Below are 18,806 nucleotides of genomic sequence, written 5' to 3'. Positions count from 1 at the left end.
AGTGTTCGGAAAGTTTCGGTGCAGCACTTAACAGTAATTGGTTTGCTGTTCCATGGGAACATGGAAACGGCAACAACACTGTCTGGCCCGCGTCTCCACCGGCAGTACAATAATAATGAGTAAATAATGAGTGTTTAAAGAGCAAATTCAGCCCTCATGGCAACACCGCAGGTCTAAAACCTAGTAAACATTGATCTTACCATGATTTTGTATTGGCCGGTGAGATTAGGGGGCTCGCACAACAGTTGAGTCTCAGACACGGTGACAGAACAGGGAGTCTCTCCAATCAGAACGGTGTAATTGAGCTTTACACCGGATGCGGAAGGAACCAGATTTTTACCCTGAAACACACACAAAGAGTATGCATATAAACACATGTACATATATCCTATTTGACTGGATACTAACATGAACGTCTGTTTATAAACGTACCTTTAGAATAATAGGGGACCCTGGCTTTTGTTCCAGAATGCCGTTGGTGCTCAGAGGTTCAAAGTAAGGGTTAGGATAGTACAGAAAGTTAGTGTTGTTGTACACCAGAAGGGCCTGGACGTTATTGAAGATGAAGCCGAACTCGTCCGCGTGCTTCACCGAGTCCAAACTCGGCCTGTACTCGGCATTCAGCGAGGGAGCGAAACAGTTCATGGTAGTCACGTTCAGAACCTTACACACCTGAAAGAGAGAAAATAAGAGAGAGATGGTATAAGGTTTATTTTCATCAGCATTTTCCAGAGTAATTGTTATTCATTGTTTTATCTCACTTCAGTTCTTTCCCATTAAGATCCCTTTGATACCATCTGTTTTCGAGTGTGTTTTATTGAGCTGAAAAGACTACAGCTGCATATCCTTTTGTTAGACAACAACACAGCTAGAGAACAAAGGCAAGAGCGACTTTGATGCTCGAAAGTCAGAAGCGAAACTGAGAGGAAACATTAAAAGTATCATTTACACTCTGATCAAATCTCTCTACACCACAGAACAGTGCGAGACTCGTCTTAATACTTTCGATTTCACGGTTCTTCATTGGCAAAAAAAGGAACATCTAGTGTTAAAATTCAGTAGATCAAGGAACAATCAAAGAAATATTTGATTATGTTGATAAAAATAAATAAGATAAAAATACATTTGTATGCATTGCGAGATTCATTTCACTACACATAAATGTTCTACCATCTTTAAGAACCCGAATGTGTTGATACGATGTTATTTCCACTGAAACAGGAAGTTACAGTAAAATGGATCGTGTGGGCTCCTCCCCCTTTTAAAATATCCAATAGCATGTTGTTTACATTACAGCTTCAAATTTGATGAGCAGCTCAATGATGCACAAAAATGTGGAGCACACAGGTATATAGATTCTTCAGGCTAACATATTTATACTTAAAAATATCATGAAATTTGAAATAGAAAAGAATTGTTTTTAAATAGTGGAGTAAATAAATAAGATGATGTTTGAGTGCGAGTGCTCATTGGTCATAAAATTATTGTCCACATTTTAATAGTCCCACATTAGAATATTATATGACAAATATATTTTCACATTTGAATGCTGATTTTAGAGTAAAATGTGAAATTAAAATTAGATTCACCCATACAGCCAGAGATGCCACAGCTGCAAGGTGACCAGTTCAAATGAGACAAACTCCTATACTGTAAAAATATTAGCTTATAACACTGACACTCAGGAATCGAGCCGTCTCTCGGAGCATCTGAGAACAACATTGACGCTACGACAACAAAATTGATCGCTGTGAAACTCTGACTGCGCCGGGAGTTTTTCATCTCATTCCTTACTTCTCCTCGACTCTCAGGAGAGAAACGTAATTAGAGCTAAATATCTTCAAAGCTCGGCAGGACCGGCGAGTGCCGCGCCTACTGCTAGCATCTTGCCTCCTCGCGGGCAGAGCCGCAATCGATGGTAACTCGTTTTGACCACACAAACTTGATTTTGTGAGATTGAGGGTGCATCTCATTCCAGTGCTTTCGGTCTTCATTCCTCTTGACTCGGCTCTTGAGGAGTGTATAATAAGTGATATTCTTCACAGCCATCCTGAGATTGCATTGGTCTTTGTTCTCAGTGATTAACCGGTATTGGCTTCTTCTGCACCCTGGGTCGGTGTATTCAGAAGGAAATGCGCGTCCTCATGCAGGTGTACTTTGCAGGGAATAATATTTTGCTTTAAGATGTACGTTTAAAAAACAGATTTAAACGGCACTAAATAACCTGGTACAAGTCAAAAAAGCATATGCGGGTGATTTTTATTCATTCTAATTTATATATTAAAAAAGAGGATTTCCACTTTTAACACTTTTAACAGCTGTACTGTAGAGAGAAAATGAAACAATAATGAGACATTTATTTTGTTAATTTTCATGTTTTTGCAATTCTTTATATTCTGGGAAACACATTTTAATAGAAGAGAAAAAAAATTAGAAAAATAATATTTAAATAATGTATTAAAAATATTATTACATGTTATCGTTTATGATAAAATATTATTTTAAATTTAAAACTTGTCAAATACGTCATATAATGATTTCGATAAGACAAGCACAAGCTCCTGCTCACTCAACTCACTAGCTCACTAAGAAAAAACTAAATAGAATCAATAAAATGTTTAGGTATTTTAATCTCACCCTAAAACTACAATTTTTTTTATCCTTTAACTGTTTAACATCCCCCCAGAGGATAACATAATAAAGAAAATAAATCACCCGTTTACAAAAACATGCTTTTGACATCACAACATTTAATATGTCTGAACATCATGCAGGTTTAAACAACATCTGACGTGCTTTACAGAGCTCTGATCTTCTCTGTAGTTCTGGGGCGCTCTCCATTACATAAAGTGTTTCCACGACAAAGCAACTAGATCAGGTTAAAAATGAATGGGATTCAATAACATTGTCATCTAAACATGTTATCCTATTACACCCCTCAACCCCAAACGTGAGCTAACTAACAGGCGAATGAAGATCTAGTCAAATAGGCCATTATGTAAAAGAGCATTAAAGGACATATACTGACCTGCTTCTTACTTACATTTACATTTAGTCATTTAGCAGACGCTTTTATCCAAAGCCACATACAGATGAGGGAAACAATGGACGCAATACTTACTGGGATTTATTCTAGATCTCAGTATCTACAGTAATCTAGATCTAACCCTCACATCATGATCGGTACCTTACAAGCTTTTCACAGCGCTGGCGGGTCTAGCAGGACATAAGGAGGATCTGATTGAACTGCATTTTTGTTTTTTCCCTTTTGATGGCACTGCCATGCCGTCTCATGGCCACAATCAGCCTGGCACAACACAGGACAGCCCAAACCAGCCCCGCTCTGGATCTGCACACCATCTGTTTAAATCTGGATGAGCACACATTGCCCGCTGTCACGTTTTGTGTTGCTGTACCAGTTTTCACATCCTCCCACAATGCGTTACCAGTTTTCCACAAAATGTACCTTCCACATGGCTGGAATGAAGTTAGAAGATCACAATTGAATAATATAAACAGCACAAGCACACGGATATGTAAATACTGAGCAGGTCGAATCCTAATACACATTGAAATATATTTATTAGTTTGCCTTGTATTCCAGGACCCGCACCCGACTAATAGCTTTTGAGTTTCTCTCCCGTCCTTTCATGACCAGGTTGCAGTAGCTGCAGGTATTTGTCTGTGAAAATAATTGGGATCCGAATCCTTTCCTGTCTCTCTGAAATAATTGGTTTCCGTTTCCTCCGTGAACTGACACATGACTCGGCACAAAGCAACGTCCAATGTTACGCTTTTTCCCCAATCATCTCTCCGGCTTCAGGGCGAGAAGAAGTCTTATGAAGTCACCTAGGTGTGTAACTTTTGCCTCTATATCGCCATCTCGGTTTAGAATATAAAACTGCAGGAAACTTCACGTAGTTTCCATTATGTGGGTTGAAGTCAAACGACGTTAAATAGACATTTCCTGGGAAATCGTACCTGACAGCTAAACTTATAAATCATTATTATAAGCTTATGATTGTGAATGAGAGAAAGTTAAGAGTGAACACCTGCTTTTATGTACTTGTACGATACATATGTTTGTGACATCATTGTATGACTCTATGTGTGGTAGAGACTTCAACATATAGCGAAACAATCAATGGTGAACTGACCACAGATTTCCGAATAGTTCTAAAAAAAAGAATCGGCCTCAGGATCCGTAGATCCGTGGTTCTATTGTTTTTTGTCACTTCCTTAAGCATTAAACTAGATATCTTGCCACACGGCAGAAATGAAAATGAATGCATAACAACCATACGTTTCCATCGAAGTGTCTGCGGCTCTATGCTAAATGCACATGCCTCAATGCTTTTATCATCTATAGTTCATGTTCTTTTTGTTGGTTTTGCCAGCGTGCTCTTATCGGCGGTGTCTGGGGAGGTCTTTTGACACTGATTGGTGGGGGCGTCTGATCGCATCGTTTTAGAGGAAAACTGAAGTGCTCTTGTGATGGGCTCAGATAGCGGCGCGTGGAGCTTCAGGAACGTGCCTCCAGACTTTATTACAGGATCTCTCTGCCGTCGCACGTGTCAAAGGTTTCTTTCGCTCAGCAGAAAGACAAAAGCAGAAAAACTAATCTTTTAGCTATAATCAGGTAAATGATTAATGTCTGGATTGCAGGCCGGTGACAGGTACAGCAGGATGCACAAAAGCAATTGTGTGCCTTTCGTTGGGCTGCCAGGTAAGAGAGGGGTGGAGGGAGGTGGTAGAGAGGCAATTTGGGGAGGAGGCGCGTGACACTTTGAAAGCCGCCTTGACGGGCGCTCGGCTCTGATGGCTAGACAACTAAACCCCAGAAAAATACAGGGAACAGGGAAATAAGGAGATACATAATTGTAACCTTTGCGGTCAAAGGAATAGTTCACCCAAAAATGAACATTTTTGTTGTCATTCACACACTCTATCATCGTTCCGACTCAGTATTATGAAAAGCAGCACTTTTCCACACAATAACGGCGGATGATCATTTTAAATGGCAAGTTTTAGAACAGACTAAAATGCACCACGAAAGTGCCTCTAACTACATGTTCTCCTGAAGACGTTTGTCATCCTTGAATCTTCGTGTTTCACAGAAGAATAAAAGTTTCAGACATAAAACGGAAAGAAAGAAAGGAAGAACGAAAGAAAGATCAGTCAGCGCCCACGCCATGACTTTATGAGTAAAACGTGAGCGAGCTCTGTGAAGCATTTAGAAACACAGGGAGAGAGAGAGAGAGAGAGCGAGAGAGAGAGAGAGAGAGAGAGAGAGGAGATGCTATAGCAGTTGTACGTTTACCTCGGCAAAGTAATTCTGACTCAGAGATGAGTGATGGACATCTGTTTTACCTTTCTAAGGTATTAGACACACTACCTATTCGCCAATATATTTTCACACCAATGAAAACAAATGAGGAGGAAAACCTGCAACTGCAGTGTTTTGCAACCACTAGAAAAAAAAATCTCAAATTATATCTGGTGTCTGAATCACTTTTGGTTTGACTGTATTTATCTGAACGAGTATAAACAAGATTGAAGTCAAATCTAACCTCCTGTACAGTGTGTTATGTTAACAAAGCATAATTATACAGTAGACTCTCTCTCTGTTTGAACACAAGATGCCTCTGGCTATCCCGACATTCTGTCTGGTCAGACTGAGCAAAAAACCCAATTCCATTAATTAAACTTGGACTCCCTGCCGGGGCGAGCAAATTGAATTTGTACCGATTCCTTTGCCATTATTTCGGGATCTCTTTATGCTGACCGAGCCCGTCTGACAGCATCTTATTTTCTTCTGCAACCCATTAACCAACACAACGCTCTTCTCCTGGCCACAATCCACCAATACATCCAGAAAACCTTTTACAAGATGAAGAATCTACCCAGAATTTTCCAGCAAATTCCCATTGGGCGATGGCGGTTTCAGACGAGTAAAATGCACAAATTAAATGCTTCATCCGCACCGTTTTGCCCAGTCTGAATAATTCAGCAGGGTACTTAGTCGAAATTACAGATACACGGCTTAAAAAGAGGTCACGCGGAGGCTTGTGGGTAGGAGACAGATGAGATTTCTGGTGAGTCACGGCTGATCTCGCCTCCGTGGGTCAACAGAAAGGACAGAAATTAGTCTAATGCATCCCAAAAAGGCAGCGCACAAATGGGGGATCCTTTCTCTTCTGAAAGTCACACATAATTAACTCAAACCTGCAGACAAAGCATGCCACTTTTCAAGGTCGTGCAATTCCGAGGTTGAACTGATACGATTTGGTTTCAATGCGTTCGCTCTCAGGAGAGCCGATCTCTCAAAAACCCCGAGCTCAGGTAACTGAGGTCGTTTGCAAACGCAGAGGGTAGATAACCGAGAGACCACCGATAACTTAGAAAGACAAATAAGTAGCACTTGTTTTCAGTTACTCACATTTACTGATTCCCGTCCGCCATACTTGATCCGAATTCTCGGCTCCTGTATGACATCCAAGTTCATCCCGGTCACCACCAGAGGCGTGTGTCCGCTGTAAAACAAATGACGGCATTAACAAAGGTTGCCAAATTCGTTCCATTAAAGATGACATTGAGCCTCGAAAGGTTGCAATTGAATGAAATAAATGTATAGTCTGCATCGCGCTGTGTGCGCTTCAAAGAAAAGATTCTATTCCGTCTACCACAAAGCACGCAGGAGGGTCAGGATTCAGTGTTTTCAGCCGTTTCAAAACAGCGTCCACATCAACTCAAAGAGATCTGAGTCCACTTTCAAGTCCAGGTACAATGTGAATGCAAAGAGCACTGGGTTCTTTTGTGCTCAACTGAGATGGCAAAGGGCCAGTGCTCGAATAGCAATGGTATTTGAAGATCGGATGGTTTTTTGCACGCTTTGTTTTAACGTGTGTTATTCTGTCAAACTTTAGATTAGGGTTCATTTCTTTCTTGTCTTAAAGGAGTAGTTCACTTTCAAAATAAATGCTCATGATAGTTTACTCACCCTCATGTCATCCAAGATGTTTCTGGGTTTTTTTCTTTAGTCAAAAAGAAATAAAGTTTTTTGATGAAAAGTTTTCTCCATATAGTGGACTTCTATGGACTCCAAATGGTTGAAGGTCAAAATGACAGTTTCAGTGCAGCTTCAAAGGGCTTAAAATGATACCAGACGATGAATCTATCGAAACGCTCTCTAATTTTCTTAAAAAAAAAAAAATGTAACAGAAATGCTCGCCATGCTCTGTTCTGCGATGCGTGTTCATGACTTCACAAAATAGTTAATACCTTGAAAACTTGCACATTCAACTTGTAAACACTGACTCTGTACTTCTGCTTGCGTCATGCGTGACCTTTTAAATGTAATTACGTATTTTGTGAAGTCATGAACTTGCATCGCAGAACAGAGCAAGGCGAGCATTTGTGTTCATAAAGCATATACATTTTTTATTTAAATGACTGATGGTTTCGCTAGATAAGACCTTTATTCATCGAGCGGTATCATTTAAAGCCCTTTGAAGCTGCACTGAAACAGACTTTGGAGTCCATTGAAGTCCACTATATGGAGAAAAATCCTGGAATGTTTTCATCAAAAACCCTTATTTCGCTTCGACTAAAGAAACAAAAAAATAAACATCTTGGATGACATGAGGGCGAGTAGATGATCATGAAAATGTATTTTGAAAGTGAACTACTCCTTTAAATGACCAATTACTGCTAATAAGGTAGTTTTTAGGTTTTAGTATTGTGTAGGATTGAGGGATGTAGAATAAAGTAATGCAGAATTAATATTATGTACTTTATAGGTACTAACAAACAACCAATATGCATATTAATAAGCAATGAGTAATGAGCAATATTGCAAAAGCAATACGAATAATGAAATGTTTATCAGTTTGTGATCAATTTGTCCACCTCAAACATAAATGTTCAGCATAAAAACGTTATGCTAACGTTTTATGCTAAAACTACCTTTTCCATCTTTATGCAACACATCAAAATTGTTCCTTTGTAAAACGGTCCTCAAAGGATAATACGCAAGAGCGACTAAAGATAGTTTAAACCGGCTTCAGTAGATTTAATGAAATATGCTAGATTTGTCTTTGAAATCGGAAAAGAAGCAGCAGTGATCCTGTTTAGCATTCTGGGAATGTCCAGGGTTGGATGCAGTACAACAAAAGCAATGAGCTTTGGAGAGCGAAAGGGTGAGGAGCTCCCGCTGTAGGTGTTATTGCTGTTTACTGCCGAGCACTTCATTAGTCAGGTGTGCGGATGTGTGGCCGCTGCGCTGCTTCAACACCATGACCGTCTTTTGACACCCTGCCGGAAGTGAGGGAATGCAATTTGTAAAGAAAAGTACAAAAACGATCTTTACAATCCCCTGTGTCTCCTGCACAGGACGGGAGATCATAAGAAGCATAAGAAGAAGAGACTTGTCAAAGTCGATGTACAGTTTCAGTCGGCTCTCAAAACTAGTCCTGTTATCTGTTTTGAATGTTGGAAGACAAAGACTCTGTTGGTATATTCTTCAAAATCTGTTTTTGAACATTACATCTGTCTCTCATTCGTTTTTCAACTCTGTCGTTGTATATAATCCTGTGCAGCTCTTCAGACACTAATATTTTAAAGCTCTGTATAATCAGTTCATTTCTGTAGTGCTTGGCACTTAAAAATCACTTCAGATGTACTTACAGAAAACGTATGAAGAAAATTAATACACCGCATTACAAAAGCAAATTTAAGCTTTTCACTGATGGAAAGGTAAAGAATCTACTTTCAAAATCTATTATTCAAAAAGTAATAAACAAATGAAAATGAACCAAAAGTTTAAGGATAAAAAAAATACATTAATATGAAAAAGTATTCAATAATTAAAAATTGACCCTCGTTGGAGCAAAAAGCCTTCTGTGCTGTTACTTATACTGTAGGATGGTTTAGACATGAAAGAATATTTGCATTGTATTGCACCGCATAGGTTTCTGTAGACTTCAGACTGTGCAAAGGATTATGGGAGTTTAAGACTTTGAACCACTGTTAAGGAAACAACAGTGAAAACGATCAGACAGATCTGACACAACATGAAAAGAGTGAGTCAAATCTTCTTCCTTTTCAGAAAACTATCTATGCTCTCCATGGCCATATTTTTTGGTTTGGCCACTAGCTGTTTATTCATTTACAAGAATAACTCAACCGCCCACACCCTTGAACGAAGACTCTAAACTATGAACACGATCTATTTCTTGCAGTAACGTATCTCTGTTTGATATTTGATTTTATTTACCTTGCGATGCTCCATTCTGGGTCAATGCGTTGAACAGTAGGATCATCTATATATTCAAAGGTCAAGCTCTCCCTGACCTGGGCACGATCCACACTCACGGCAATCTGAACAGGCCCCACCCCCGTCTGGGAGGGGGCGGAGTAACACACAATCTCGGTCATAGTTCGCCTGTGGACAAAACAGACAGAAACATTACACATAAATGGTGTGTTCAAAAGTTGATGGTGTAGTAAAGCTATTTGAAGGATGAAAACAGCATCCTATAAGACTTTTAGGACAACTGATGATTAAACAATATTTTCTAGATGGCTACACATTGCACATTTTCAGAAACACTGTATCTGAATGATGCATGTGGGCGATTATATGATCTTTTCCAATCGTAGTCGTTTTTAATGTCTCTCCATGAATGCGGTACATGTGCAAAATGAGCATATAGTCATCCTCTGTGGCATATCGGAGAACATTAAGCTATTACTTCTCTCTGACAAACACACACACAACATGAACACACCATCCTAGAGGAACACAGAAATCTCATTAAAGCAGTTGTCTCTTGAACCTTAAAGCGGTACAATCAGCCTCGTCTTTAAATAGACATCCTGGAGAGACGGTGAGTGGGAAAAGGAAGATGTTCTGTATAGGAAGAGAGTTGGTGGGGGGTCCATTATTTAGGTGGAGAAGAACTCACTATGTCAGCTAAATCACACAGAGAGGAAGAAGACCTGAGTGTGGAAAGTTCAATCTAAAACTTTTTCAGGTGGCGTATGATTTCAGAGTATGAACCAGCTAAATGAATAGTTCCCAGAAAAAAAAAATTCTGTCATTATTACTCTCAACCTAAACCTCTCTAAACCTGTGTGACTTCTTTCTTATGTACAACACAAAAGGGAGATATTTTGAAGAATGTTGCTAACCAAACAGCACTGGACCCCATTGACATTGAATGGAAACAAAACCACTGAGACATTTCACGAAAGTTCTTCTTTTGTGTTCCACATAAGTAAGAGTAACATGCAGGTTTTGAACCAGAGGTCTTCAAGATGGAGCCGGGACCAAACTTTTGGTCAGAGAGCACAGAGATGATAGCAAACAAGTGCTACTAATATCAGCGGCCCTGGATGGCACTAAACGAGCAATCGTTACTTAAGTTCAAAAATATATAATGAATGGAATTAAACACGTTCATTCAATTAGCGAGAGAGGAATAACATGAATGAAACAAAGGAGGATTGCATCACAGTCATGGAGGCAAAAGGTCACTTGCAATAGGTAAGACAAAGGTTTTATTTACGCAACTTCGGGTACACATTTTCTGACCCGTGAAGACCTCTATTTTGAACGACATGAGGGCAAATAAATAATTAAATAGTTTTTATTTTTTGGTGAACGATCCCTCAACACAAGGGTTTTTAACCCAGGGGGGTCCAGAAGGTTGCAAGGGGTCTCCCCAGAAATATGATAAAAGTCCACAGTGTATAAGTAACATTATTAATGACCGTTCTTACTCATAAAACTCGCAGGTCTGGTTCCCGAAAAGCACTGTGACGCTGCTGCCGGCCCCCAGATTCTCCCCGATTATAGTGACTTTAGTTCCACCAGACTCAGGGCCTCGACTGGGGACCAACCCTGTGATAGAAGGCATCTGTAAAAGAGATACAAATGTAAGAGTTCATTTTAGATCAAGTCAGAAGCCATTTATCAACAAAACCTGTTTGAAAAGACACTATTTTGCATAAATCTTTTTGCATAAATAATTTGATACAATTGCTCCCTTATGGATGCAAAAACTGCTTTAACTACAGCAAAAGAGAAGCAGAGATTGAATCAGGCTAGATGTTCCACAAAAGAGAAGTCACGTCTGTAAACAACAACCGTCCTTCACAAGTCTCAACGTCTTCAGCGCAGTTTACAAGAAAAAGTAAAAGCTACAAAGAAATGCCATTTCCAGTCCCGTTTGAGTGATGCGAGCTCATGAAAAGCATGTCTGAGGACAAATACAAGGCTTTTAAACCGCGGTACATAAATTCTCTAGTTCTCCGCACGCATTCCCTCTCTCTACGGTGTGCGGGGACTGAAAATAGCAGGCGGAGAAATAGAAACAGACAGCTCTGTGTCTTAAGAATAAACATTCGATGGCTGCCGGCCGCCTTCACACGTGCAAAGACTGAAAAGGTATTAGCACCAATACTCGCGCCTTTTATTGTCACACAACCGGTGGGCCGCTCTGGGACTCTATGTTGTTGGTAGGGATATAAATCAAAAAGAACATGGCGCTTTTATGTTTTACTATGCGATATGAAAGGCACAGGTGGTGGAACCCTATGGTGAAATTAATGCATGCAAACACGCACACGCATGCATATAGGAAGTGGCTCTTTAAATGAATAAAAGCTGTAAGTTGTTGAGGTATAGATAAGTGTGTGTGTTTGTATGAAGGCTGTTGATTATCTATTAACCCAAAGCCGACGATTGGGTGTTTGGGACAGGTGTGAGGGAGCTCCCACAGGTGCCCCACTGCTGCAGACAACCTGGCAACCATCCCGCCTTTGATACGGTTAATGGCTTTCATTGTCTCAGTGTTCAATACAGGCCCCCCCCCCGGTGCTACACGTTCATAATCACTCAATATTATTATAATAACTGCGAACAAGTCCTATTATGCTGACAACAGCTTCGCTTCTAAACGCAGGAAGCCGGGAGGCTGTAATAATGACAAACACAGCGGCAATCTGTAAATTAGCAAGCTTTTATGTTGTTTCCCAAGTCTTTGTGCCTGATGAGTGCATTAGTTCAATAAACCTGCGTTTCTTTTAAGGTCTTGGTAAATAAATGGGTAAATAACATTACTTAAAAAACTACTTGAAAAAAAACTGCTTGAAAACAAGACTTAATAGCAGCGTTATTCTATATAATGCTGTGGAAAATGAAGTGGAGTGATTTTCGTGTGATTAAAGGGACAGTTCACCCAAAAATGAAAATTCTGTCATCAATTACACAACCTCTAGTTGTTCCAAATCTGTATAAGTTTCTTTGTTTGGTTGGACACAGAGAAAGATATTTGGATGAATGCTTTTTCCCAAATAGTTCTTGGCCACCATTGACTTCCATAGTACAATGGTCGACAAAAGTGCCCCAGAAGTGTTTGGTTTCCTTCTTTCTTCAAAATATATTTTTTTGTGTTCAACAGACAAAAAAATTCTTACTTTAGTAGTCAATGGGGTCCAACAACTGATTGCACACAAGCATTCTTCCAAAAATCGTTCTCTGTGTTCATCAGAACAACACATTTGAAGAAACTTGAGTAAACGATGACAGAATTATAATTTTTGGATAAATTATCCCTTTAAGTAAATGACATCCCATAAAAGAAAAATCACAGATGAGATCTCGATAATATCACAATTATTAATCCTAGACCTTAATTATTTATTTGAAGTTTACCAAAATCCAGATTATTGTACCTTTACAGTCTTTATTCTTTTACAGCTCCACACTCCTACTATATTTTAACAATATTCAACTTTTTCCTATCTTATTTTTTACCTAAAATGATACTCAAATGAAAAACAACAAAAACCCAATGAAATCCTTTGAGCTATGGAAGCGCAACCTCTGAGAAATAACATTTTCTTTTGCAATATTTTCTATGTACAGTATTGGAAAAATGGAGACAAACCAAAATCCAAACTGAATTCTGCGAATAATTTGACGTATTTATTTAATTTTAAATATTACTTACTAATATCCAAACATAGTATTAGCTTTGTCTGAAATCAAATTTTAAAAATAGAAGTAAACAATACCATGTTATCCTTCAATATATTTTGCAGTACCTACAGGCTACAGGTAAACACCACAGCAGATAGCTATCACTTTAACGCATTTCCGTTCAATTTGTAATCACTTAAAGAAAGTCTTTGTTCCAAAACTGAGCTAACTGAAGTGTGTCGAGTCACTTCATTTGACATTTTGCTGTTCAAGGGCTTCTTAGAACAAAGCCACCTCAGCAAAGTTCACCTGTCCAAAAGCGTAACATCACAGTGACCCGTGACTTCTCTTCAGTGGACCGAATAAAGCCCAGTTTAATAAAGCAAAACACTGCTCGGTCTCAACAGCACCTCACTGCATTATTCAGAGAAACAGCAGAGTTCAAGTCCTTACCACAAAGGAATACAGCTGAGAAGAGCGAGTCTGTAGTTCAGGTCTACACTCCCCTACGCACAAATGGACCGGGCCGGGTTTACTTTCCACAGGTGCTGCGTCCATCTCACACACGATCCTGAAGAAGAATAGACACACAACAGTAAGTCAGTTACATTAACAGTCCCGTTGACTGATCAGTATGCAACTACTGTACATCTTTCCATTGACTTCACTGTAATTTTTGCTTTGGTTCCTTGATCGCTTTAGCGCACACATTCCATCAGTTGAATTGACAAGACCACCAAAAATATACAGACTGTTGGTGCATCGGACCCTTATGTTTTCTCAGAGCTCTTGCCGCTCGGCACGCCGTTAGCTTGCGAATCAGACCGAGACTGCCCGTACCAATCAATACGGCATATCACACTCTCTGATCTGAGAGCTAGTCGATGTCGCTACATCATACAGACTGATCAGGTATCGGATTGACAGGCGGGTGGCCAGATCAAGTGATGTAATCGAAACACAGAACACACTGACTGGCTCTCAAATGGAGAAAATATGAAACCGACATGAGTGGAATGACTGGGGATGACTGTTAGAAGGCATGCAGCGCAGACTGCTTTATCATGGGCGTGATGCGGCTTCCTGCAGTGCATCTGACAGAGACGGCAGACAGCGTTCACAGATGCGTCCTCCATACTTTGTGCGCTCTAATACACTGAGTGTGCGACTTTTAGTTCGGTTAAGTTTGTTTACTTCAGTTCAGTTTGAGTACTTCATTATTAATGTTGCTGGGGACTAAAGTTAGATCCGGCATTGCACGTGCAAAAAGGCATATATTGATATTTACATTTAGTCATTTAGCAGGCACTTTTATCAGAAGCGACTTACAGAGAGTTCAGGGAGCAATAAGTGAAATGTCATACAGGAGCGATAATACAATAGGTGCTTATACAAAGTTACTTGTCTCAACAAAAACTAGACTACTATTCGTTGAGAGTCAAAAAGAGACTTTTTTTTTTTTTTAATTTGTCTGTCAAGTATTCGCATAAGAGATGGGTTTTAAGTAGTTTTTTGGATGTTGTGAGAGATGTGGTTGACCGGACTGAGTTAGAAAGTAATTCTCCACCAAGAAGGAGTTGTTGTGCAGAATGAGCTGGAAAGCGATTTACTCCCCTGTTGAGAAGGCAATACAAGGCGCTGCTGGTTTACTAATGATCTTCATGGGGTGTAGGAGTGTAGGAGGGTGTGAAAGTATGCCGGTGCAGATCCAGTGATGATCCTATAGGCAAGCATTAGTGACTTGAAACTGATACGGGCTTCAACAGGTAGCCAGTGGAGAGAGACGAAAAGGGTGTCACATGAGCCCTTTTAGCCATATCTTTTTTAAAGGAATAGTTCACCTTCAAAATGAAAATTGTATCATAATTTACTCACCCTGTTTTTATTTCCTGTGTGATTTTCTTTCATCACAAAGAAGATATTTTGAAAAATGTCGGTAATCAAAAACCGTTGGTCCCCATTAACTTCCATTGTTTGTACAAAAAATAATCAAAGTCAATGGTTACCAAAGGCTTTCTGTTATCAACATTTTTCAAATGCCTTCTTTTGTGTTCTACAGAAGAAAGAAAGTCATACAGGGTTGAAATGACAAGATGTTGTGTAAAAGATGACAGAACTTTCATTTTGAAGGTAAACTCTTCTTTTAAAAGTATAAAATTAAAGGAAAAAACAGAAACAAATGGAAATTAAAAACGCAAGCAACATATCAATGATGAACATGTTGCATGAATGTTGCATAAATGTTACATTAATTTTAAACGAGGCCTTTAAGTTATATAAAAACAATTCAAAACTAAATTTAAACGTTTAAATATAAGGTTTTGCGTTGTTATATTTACAACTTTTAATATAATAGAGTATAAACGATGTATGCACAACTATTCTGGCTTCTGTTGTGCCCCCCATCTGCTGGTTTGATGGAGTCCAATAGCGTATCCCCCATTTCCTCCAGCCACCCCTCCACTGCTCCATACAAATGAATCCCCTCCCACTCGGCTCTGCTCTGCCCCGCTCAGATTAAACTGCTGTCAGTGGAGAGGTGCTGACAAATCTGCCTCCTACAGACGGCCTGCATGCCGTGCATTTCAATTACCGCACATTCTCCGTCTGTACCCACCTCAGCGGCATAGAAAGGCATTGTGGGGTCATGCTTTCCCAAAACAGACACTACAGGATATTTGCATGCCTTGGAAAAGCATAATTTGAGTCAAGGCAAGATGACACTCATCTTGTACTAAATAAAGACAACTGGAAACATCACATGTACCTCTATAGTGATGACCGTGTACTTTGATTCCTACGTTTATTTTCCTATGACTATTTAAAGTGTAAACACTTGCTCTGGGGTGCTATCAAAAGTTGCTTTGTCTGAGCATCACCACTCGCCTTTTTTGGAGACAGGACCATATGCTCTTTCGATTAAAAATGTATTTCCAGGTGAGACTAACTTTAAGCACGCAGACAAACCTGTGTCTGCATAAGCGCACATTTTTTCTGCATGTCCTAGCAAGAAAAATGCATTACGTAGGCAAACGCACAAAACATAGCTTAGAATCATCAAGCTTTTGCTCTTTTGGCCCCTATGTGTTTTAGCGAGGTCTGGTATTAATGATGAAATACTACCGCAAGTACATTTACTCAAGAAGAAAACAAACAGTGTTAATGACACAATTAACAGAGTAAACACAAACAGATGCTGACGACTGGATCCTTCAGCCGGTGCAGACCAAAGTCAGTCTGTCTCGACTCTAATTAGAGCGCTGGTCACCGTTGACAACCGGCCTTTCATACACAAGTGTTTTTCTGCCTTTGTGAAGATGTTTCTGTCAGACAAGATGCCGCGGCACAGTCACTCGAGCAGAACGGAGTGCCACAACCAGGCCTGCCTCTCATACTCAAACCTGATTGGTCGGTCAGCAATTAGGACATCAAAGACACTTGGACCTTGTGTGTGTGTTTAATGTACTCAGCTTGCTGTGCTTTGAAGCAAACTACATGAAAACCTGAGGTGGAATAACATTTCTTTCCCCATGAAACAGCTTTTCATGCACATTTTTTTCAGCTCCTGCTGTTTTCAGGAAGATGAAACATAAGCGAAACTAGTTTCATAGCACGACTTTGTCTGAGGTCATCACGTACTGTTCAGCGATGATGTAGCCGTCCTCTTTCGGGGTGCACTGGATTCCTGCCACCTGTACGTTGTTTATCATGTCGGAGAAGGACAGACCGAGATTGATGCCGCGGATAGTCACTCTAGTGCCCCCTTCAGGTGGTCCGGCCACTGGTGTCACCTGCGACAGGAGAGAAAGAGTTAATGATGCATTCGTGAGCACGTTCAGCAACCCTTTCTTGGAAAAGATTCAAGATTTGAACTCTGTCAGCAATACGGTAAACATGCATAAAACAATAGGTTCAGAACACACAGCATTGGACCTCTATAGAATATTTATAAAATGGATAGTTCTGGTCTTAGATGCTGACTGGTCAATATAGTGTTTTAACAGTGTTAAATACACATTAAACTGTAGAACCAGATGTGACAAAAACCTGGCAAAAGTGTACATTAATGTTCGGTGTATACTGTAGAAACTTCATCTATCATCCTTAGTGTACATGCAAGGGAATGTAAGGGAATGTCTTTTTGCAAAAGAAAATTTAAACTTTGAATATTTTTTGTGTGTATTTTGCAGTTTAAAATTGTGTTTTACTGTTTAAAATTGTGCTATACTGTAAATATAGTGACGAGGGTTACATGTACACAACACAACTTATTAAATTGTTTTTTTTTCATATTTTACTAACATTCTAGCTTTTATTTTGTAATGCCTTTTGTATTTTAATTATTTTTAATTTTAGTTACATTTTATTACATTATATTATTCTATCACATTTATATATTATTGGATTATTTATTTGTTTTTATTATATTGATATTACAGTTTAATTTATTTATATTTCAGTTACATTTTTCATTTAATTTCAGTTAATCATTTTGTTCCTCAATTCAATCTTATTTCAGTGTAACAATTCTAATTTTTGTTTAGTTTTAAATATTTCAATAATATTTATGCTTTTTATTTTATTTTAATTAACAGAAATGATTTAATCGTTTAAGTTGTTATTTTCAAAGCAATATTTGGGCCTATATTGTATTTGTTTTCAAATAACTGAAATGTTTTAAGTGTTTTAAACTATATCATCCTCGGTGCACACACATAAATCACATTATAATACAATATTATAATAAAATACATACAGTATAATATTTTATAATACATATAACAGACGAAACTTCCATAAGCACAAACTTCTTTTGTGTGTTCACATTGTGATAAATGAAAAAACGCAAACTTCTTTTTGCACAGTGCTTTAAAATTTTACAGTCAGATCTGCATACTGTTGCCACGGCTAATAAATCTAACACAAGGCCATTTTAGATTTCAGTGCAGCCCACCCTCTCATAAAATACAATATGGCCACTCAGCGTGACCTTGGCTCTGGGTGGCACAAAGCCTTCTGTGCTGTAAAAGCCCAAGAGAAGCTCAGTGTTGGACCTTCTCCAGATCCAAATATCACAGAGAGAGGCCAATGAAGGGAGCATCTGAGTAACCAAGAGTCTACATATGCAGTTCAGCCACTACATGCACAATCAATAAACCATTTGTGTGCAGTCATGTGGAAGTTACATCAACATGACCGAAGTAACCTGTGCCTGCTTCTGATCTAGATGATGCAGTCACCCAACAGAAACAGTGAAGGGCAGGCTGAGTTTAGTGGACAGTAATTGGTTAGAATCTAAAGTAGGTGTGTCACTGCAGTACTTTAAAGTGGAAGTGCATGAATCTTTTATTCCTTCCTGTGCACGCAGGACCGGAGCAGGAAACACATGTAAACAAGGAAGGGAACAGATGGAAAAACAGAGAGAAAGAATGCAAAGCTATATTTATTCACTTCAGTCTAAGTCAGCATCAGATTAACTATGAAAAACTTTTGAAGTCTGGTTCCAGAGCACCATATGGGTACAGTATGTTCGAAATAGCGTAACACTTCCTATTTTTCAAAAAGTACGCAGTGGCGTATGCTATGCACATTATGCCAATTTTCTAAAAGCATAAAAATAAGCAGAAAGAACGACTACTTTGCCAAAATGCAGAACAAATACCACAGCGCTTACTTCACAATTCTATTGTGATGAATGTGAAATCTACAAAAACTTGCATCTCTTTTGTGAAAACTAAAATAGCAAAGACCCAGAAATGTATCAAAATAAGAGTATTTTTACTTAAATAATAACCAGGTGACATTCTTTAAATGAAACATT

General features: G+C 39.0%; 1 protein-coding gene across 1 annotated transcript in view; it reads right to left on the bottom strand.

Moving 5' to 3' along the window:
• Positions 1 to 18,806, bottom strand: part of plxna2 (plexin A2) — a 167,905-nt gene that overhangs the window by 30,304 nt on the left and 118,795 nt on the right. The window contains exons 13-19 of the mRNA XM_056732916.1: positions 16,625 to 16,776; positions 13,439 to 13,556; positions 10,783 to 10,919; positions 9,275 to 9,442; positions 6,440 to 6,533; positions 433 to 672; positions 201 to 341 (exon numbers count right to left, since the gene is read on the bottom strand). Of these exons, the coding sequence (XP_056588894.1) occupies positions 201 to 341; positions 433 to 672; positions 6,440 to 6,533; positions 9,275 to 9,442; positions 10,783 to 10,919; positions 13,439 to 13,556; positions 16,625 to 16,776 (1,050 nt within the window). The remainder of the gene's footprint in view (positions 1 to 200; positions 342 to 432; positions 673 to 6,439; positions 6,534 to 9,274; positions 9,443 to 10,782; positions 10,920 to 13,438; positions 13,557 to 16,624; positions 16,777 to 18,806) is intronic.

This window comes from Triplophysa dalaica, chromosome 20, assembly GCF_015846415.1.
Source record: "Triplophysa dalaica isolate WHDGS20190420 chromosome 20, ASM1584641v1, whole genome shotgun sequence".
Lineage (NCBI taxonomy): Eukaryota > Metazoa > Chordata > Actinopteri > Cypriniformes > Nemacheilidae > Triplophysa > Triplophysa dalaica.
The sequence above is the reverse complement of the archived record's forward strand: the minus strand, read 5'-3'. Positions and strand labels throughout refer to the sequence as shown.